Source organism: Ptychodera flava, chromosome 6 (assembly GCF_041260155.1).
Source record: "Ptychodera flava strain L36383 chromosome 6, AS_Pfla_20210202, whole genome shotgun sequence".
Taxonomy (NCBI): Eukaryota; Metazoa; Hemichordata; class Enteropneusta; family Ptychoderidae; genus Ptychodera; species Ptychodera flava.
The window spans coordinates 17,253,188-17,260,024 of NC_091933.1; the positions used below are offsets into that span (position 1 = coordinate 17,253,188).

The window sequence follows — 6,837 nt, forward strand, 5'->3', positions numbered from 1 at the left end:
TAGAAAGCTACCATGGTCACCAGATGACTTTGAATCAGTGGAACCAGCCCTACCATTCAGAGGATGCATTAACTGTGTGACTTTCCATCAAGATTCAACCCTGGCTAAACTATGCAACCGGCACAACTTGACAATAGACAGGGGATTACTTGGGACAATTAGACCATGAAATCACTCATTATACACCTCAATAACAATCTAAGGAAAGGGTAATGTTACTATCAAAGAATGGGCTGCAGACACCCTATACGTCTGTTTTCACCAGGGCTGACATCGGCGACAAAGAAGAAGTTGTGATCGCCGGGCGAGATTGCTGTTCCCAGTGCGATTCACGGCGGTGGAAGAGGTCAATTGTTTGTGACGCTGGGTGTGAAGACTACCAGCTGTGAAGAACTTGAACAATAACTAATGCAGTTAAAAAGGTGGGATGCTCCGCCGGGACTCTGTTGAGTGTACTTTGGCAAACACCAAAGTCAGACACCCCATCCATTCATTACACCTGTCCTTAATGTCAAGGCCTCCACTAGGGAGTGGTGTAAATGCTTAAATGAAATGGGCTTTCCTGAAAATATGCTACAAAATATTTCAGGTAATTTGAAAAGTAATGATACTGACAATGGCATACGTCTGTTCCATTAACTTCCAAACCTATTTTTAAGTGCACTGCGACGATATTTTTCTCATGCTATCAGTTTCAGTGAAGTTACGGGAAAATCAACAACTATGACGTCATTAATTGCCAGTCTCCTGAATCACATGGACTTACAACTTATCGACAGCTTACATGAAATATCGCCACAGTAATGTGTAACAAAGGGGACTTGTCCACACTTCATGGTTCCAACAAGTCGTAATGGATGGGTATGCCATGCTCAAATAGCTTTTTCTTTAATAGGGGAGCACTGGAGGCAAACTTTTTGGTGTTGTCGTTCACATTGCGTAATGTGGTTCTGTTACCTTTACAAAGTCTAAAAAGAGATGTGGCATGCAGATGTATATGAACATATGAAGGATCAAATCTTTTGCTAAACAACAACCAAAGTGAGCAAAGTTCAGCCGTTATAAATTGACTGGAGGGACGTCTTTTTTGTAAACAGCAGCAAGGCAGTATGTTTTACCTTACCAAAGCAATCCTAGGCTACTATTAGTCGGATGAGAAGAAAGATTGTCTCAGTTACTTACCTTGGTACATCTGTCCTGGTTTGTAGAATGTTGGGTTCCCGACTATCCCCACCCTTAGGGTGACTTCTCCACTATCCACATCTGCTTGGTGGAGTCCCCCTTGGTAGTTACACATGAAGTAGAAGGATGTCATACCTGGGAGCATACCCCAGGACACAGTGACACATGCCGTTAGAATTAGGGTGATAGTAATTGCTCCTGACGGCGCCATGGCTTGCAGCGAGCCAAGTGTGTTATCTCTGCTGTCCTTAGAAGAGGTTGTTATGGTAACCGATGACCAGATTTAATAGTTTTCCCCTGTTCCCATAGGAGTACAGTGGAGTGGCACGAGTACTGCTTTTTTAAGCAAAGACGGATATCATAAACATACGCACACACTACGGTGTATCAATACAGTCCCAGCACTGACCAAGAGCGGCCAACCATCGGCAAGCCAATGGCTTGACAGCTAAAAACAGCCAACTGTCTAATCCACTGACAAACGTGATACCGCCGTCAGCTGGGCTCAGCGAGCGTAAAGTATCCTTTACAGATGCCAGGAGTCCTCCAGATCAAGCGAAGAAGTCAGCTCCGAGAAAAGGGAGGGTCACCTCTCAGCTCAGACACGGGGGACCTTTTCATACACGCTGTGCTTGTTAGGCAAGTGGTGTCTGTGAGTAGAGCAAATCCTGTACAACCAAACAATTCAGTCAATCTTTCAATCTACTTAAAAGCCGACAACAATTGTGTGTAATGCCTTTGTTCACAGGCATGGACAGCCATTCACCGTCTCAATGCACTGATTTACTGCTGATCTGCTCTCAGGGGCCGGAAATACTAAAAAAAACCCCCTGACTCAACTAGTACTTTTGTCCCTTTAATTTCATATCTCGTGATACAGAAAACGTTGCTCCAAAGGAAGGTTTGAACAGCACACATCTACTAAAAAAAGTAAGTTTCTTTTGAAGTAGTAAGTATGCAGATAGAGTGAATTGGCAAGCCTTGTTCATATATTTCATTTTTGAGTCAAACCATTTCAAGCTGGGGGTCCGTCTGCATGCATGAATGGGTCCAGTTCAGTACAATTTCAAAATCTGCTTAACAAGTGTGGGGACAATTCTCACTATACCACCACAGTAATGAAAAATCGGAACTGCTGAAACAAATTTCCAATTTATAAAGAGGTTTTCCGTAATTCTTATTTGCTTAGAAATAAATCTATTTTTTCTTCTCACATGTACTCCTTGAACACTGAGAATATGTTCTTGCTAAAATTAGGAAAAAAAAATTTGAGCAAAGTCTCCACCAATACCATGTACAATATATCTTTCAGATTGTCATTATCAGGTCAGAAAGCTGCTTGACTAGGGGAGCAATTCTGCACCCGTGAGTCAATAAAGGCCAAGATAATTTTTGGTCAAACTTCAATGGTCAACTGATAACCGGAGCTATGACTTCCGATGCATTTTTTGACATGACAAGTCTGAAATATGGCATTTGGTGTGTGCAACAGATAACTGGCTGCTCGGCTACGAAGAGCATTCCCTTGGACAAATACAACAATCAAGATGTGCTGGTCACTATGCAATGATTTCAATGGTTAGAGAGCGTACATCAACAAATGAAGCTCTGCCCTTGTCTCTCACCACAGAATACCTTGACAACACCTACATTCGCAAAAACCAGTTCCATTCTGCCACCTGTTGCATGTGACCAGACCCTGCTAAGGTCACCCGTGTTTCTAATATGCATGTATCCACATCCTGGGACCCGCATGGCACTGGGACCGGGAGTTGAAGTGGTGATAAAGATCTAGCAAAGCACACAAACAGACTGATTACTCAATCTGAACTGCCCTCAACTTCAAGAATGTAGTTTCCACTCACAACAAGTCGGGTTCTCTTATACTCAAGACTCTCACCGCAGCCACTTGAAATGCTTAAAAAGAATAACATTGCCAACTGCATCATGCATCAAGTTTTTTTTTTCTTGGGAAAGACGTGAGGATAAAATTGTCGGTGCTGACATATGTTTACATATAGTGTATATCCCTGCATAGGAAGTCCTTGAATAAAGAAAGATTTACCCTTCTCCAAATCATCCACAACCAAAGTTTGAAAGAAGAATCTGCACTAGTGGAAAAACACTAAAACCAAAAGAAGTTTTTTTTTTCTCACTCTATTCAAGGGGTAGATTTATACTACTTTACAACAGCTGCAGAGCACATCCAAGTGCCATAAATCTGAAAACTGTTGATGGGGAGAGGCAATCAAAGCGTGACTAGTGGATTATTATTCATGGCAAGACATATGACTTGATGCTGCAACACGGAATACTCAGATATCACTTCTGTTCCGCCAGGTTACTTTGAAAGAATGGACATGACTTCTGTGAACTTCAGAGTTCTTTCCATCAATTTCCAATTCAATGCTGCCCCCAGTGTGTACCTTAAAGCAAGGCATTTTGATTAACTACTGTACACCTAAAAAATGGCTATTTGCTTGTCACTGCAGTTGATCTAGACCCAAAACCTAAAAACAGGGACTGCTTTTTTTGAATTGTCAATACAATACAATAAAGGTTGAAATCAAACTGCCATAATTCTTCCATAAGCATTGCACTAGTGAGAAAAGTGACTACAATGTTTTTAATGTATGACTGAAGAACACTGCTTGACCAAAACTGAAGAATTTTAAAAATCAACATAATCCTTAATGATCTACATTGCTTCATAAAGGTATGGGCATGCCCACTCAGAAAACACAACTATATTTATCGTGAATATTGGATCCAGTAATTTCTTCGGGTGCACCATTTTCAAAAGTTGAAGACTCGAAAAAGTGCAGATCCTTTCATAAAAGATAGTGACCAAATGCAATAAATTTAGCATTTAATCCTGGTTTCCCCTATAATAGCTTGATGGGTCAGCCATGCCATTGAATATAATAAGTTTGTCTCAAAACGAAGGTGTGGAAGAGTTGAAATTGTGTGAAAAATGCTCATAGACAAACTTTGGTTGCTTGGCGAGAAAATAATCTGAACATTTTGACCTGCATTTTTTATTTAAATGTCTCTACAATCATGCCCGGGGAGAAACCATTTTCAGGATGGCGATCAGTGATACAGTCTCATCTCAGACGATGGAACTGAAGCCGTAGCAATCCCCACAGACTGTAAAGTGAACTGACATACCCCGAGGCATAACTGTTTCTCATGGCGCATGATTCAGAAACCTTTGTTTGGCTATAATAAAAAAACAAACACAGAAGTTACAGACAATAACTGTGTACTGAGACTGAGTGAAAATCACACAAAAGTAACCCACTTTATTTTTCAAGGTCAGAATATTTGCTTTTGTGCCCTCGTTGCCTGGAGAAATAGAATAAGGTTGATAGGTATGAAATGCATCTAAAACCAGCGGGTCTCAGGAAAATTATGAGGGGGTGCCAATGGCTGGCATAGACTCTCAGGTATTGAAACATCCATTACCCATCTAAAATACATGTAAGTGCCTCATAAACTAAGGAACCTAGACCATGGTGGGAAAACATTGAACCCGCAAGCACTGCAAAATATTGGACAGGTGTTTTACATACATACCACACTACCAGGCAAAGCTAATGAATGCTTTTGTTTTGAACAGAATCATGTGTAATTGTCCAAAGAAATGTCACAATGTACCCATCAATTTCAACACTTTTTGGCACAACACAATTCCTTCAGAAAGTTATCCTGAAAGTTAGACAACTTATCTGTCAAATATTGATTGGAGAATTGCACTGAACTTGAGTATTATACCCTAATACCATTCAATTCTAACTCGCAATTTTATACTTATGGAAGACATTGAGAAAGGCTGTCAGCAGTTTACAATGGCAAGTATTATTCTACTGTCACTGGTAATTTTTCAATTTGTCAGTTGCTTGTCTGCTACTTTGGCACAGGTTCCTTCAGCTTTTCAGCAACGACCAACATTGAGTTTAGACATCAGCACTTTCAGCACCAACTGAAAGTGTAGGTTACTTTTTGTGTTTTGAAAAAAAAAATCAGCCAACCTTGGTTTGTAAAAACTCTTGAATGTCACGTCAAGCATGCAAGAGGCAAGTACCCCACAAATACTTTGGTGAAATTGATGCATGCAAATAAAATAATTGGCGCTGAAGAAAGCTTTCCACAAAACTGCTTATGTGGTGATCATAGCCTGTGTGTAGAGTTGTTTAAAAATGGCACTGTTGCACTGTGCCAGTTCATTTGAAATCTTAATAGCAGTGGAATGATTTATTGAAAATTCCGCAGCATACAATGTACCTAAGGGAGTCGGAACCACCCCTCTGAACAGTATCAAAATTGATGACCCACACCAGTCTCACAAATGAATGGGGACCAAGTAAGACACATCCAAGCTTGCAAGTCTGGGCTTTGTTACCACTTAATACTGGGATCTGGATAGCTCCTGATCACAATTTGTAAACAAACTCACCAAACAAAGGTGAGGGGTCACAGATCAATATTACACTGCACATTGCATGTAAGTAAGGCTGTTTTCATCCAAAGTAACATGCGGCTTGGGAGTTATTGAACTTTAAAATGGGACCTCCTCTAAGCTTTGTAGCCTTCCTTCTATTTGTGGCTGTTCACCAACGCAAATGTTTTCAAGTGAGAACACACACAAAAATGTAGTCCTTCATCGCATCATTGACCAAACTAATAATCTGGCTGTTGCTAGGTACACGTTGTCATGCCAACAGACTTGCTGGAGACATAGATACAATGCTTGGTAGTACAGTTTTGACAGTTCATTGCCGTTTCCAGGCCACTGACACAAAAAAATTTGGAAGTAGAGACTTTCGCCGACAAATGTACACATCTATATTTCATGCCATCTTTGGTTTCAACAATACATCCTTTGAATTCCGATAAGATCTGAGAAGATCGTCAGATTTCAGTAAACATGTCTGCATTCGTTCAGATCTCCTAATGCCCAAATCCCTATACTGCTTTACCTCAACACAACAGCAGTGGGACAGCAATGAGTATGTTCAAAGGTGAAACTGACGGCCCAGATGATGTAAATGGTCACACGATGCTATTAACCCTTTGACTGCTGTAATTTTTCTCACCAAAATTTTAAAGCGGAATTTTACCAATTTTTGTGAACTTTTTTTTCATAATTCTGGACAAAGTGAATATCACATTTCATCAGCTACAGTTTTTTATCAAAATTTTGGCAAAAATCAGAAGAAATTGAAATTACAATTATTTATTATTACATAAAGGTGACAAAAATAGACTTCGGCGCTCAAAGGGTTTAACACAGCAGACTGCATCTTTCAGTCTGTCTGTACTTGAAAGATGAAATCACAACTCATACTCACTGAACACTACATAGGGTCCTTATAACCCAGTTGCAAATATATGTGCATTTAATTCTTGTGACAGAAAACTTATTAAAAAAATGTCTTGGTGATAAAAAATTCAAGGAGGTAAAAATTTTTTCCATCCACAGGGAATTTTTGATAGTTTCCTATGCATGTGGCACTCACCTGATAAGGTGAGAAAGCCTCTCGATACTAAATAGGAATTCTGAATACAGTAGGAATGATTGTTAATACTATACTAAAATAAAATGAAATTTCCACACCGAAATGTTATTTACAGCGAAGAAGATATTGTGAG

At 39.9% G+C, this 6,837-nt stretch overlaps 1 protein-coding gene across 2 annotated transcripts in view; it reads right to left on the reverse strand.

Moving 5' to 3' along the window:
- LOC139135005 (reelin-like) overlaps nucleotides 1-1,836 on the reverse strand; it is a 70,671-nt gene extending 68,835 nt beyond the window's left edge. The window contains exon 1 of one of the 2 annotated variants that reach the window (XM_070702161.1): nucleotides 1,183-1,836. In XM_070702161.1, the coding sequence (XP_070558262.1) occupies nucleotides 1,183-1,393 (211 nt within the window). In that variant the 5' untranslated portion in view covers nucleotides 1,394-1,836. The remainder of the gene's footprint in view (nucleotides 1-1,182) is intronic. The other variant, XM_070702160.1, reaches the window with a different exon arrangement.
- Between the last annotated feature and the right edge of the window lie 5,001 nt (nucleotides 1,837-6,837).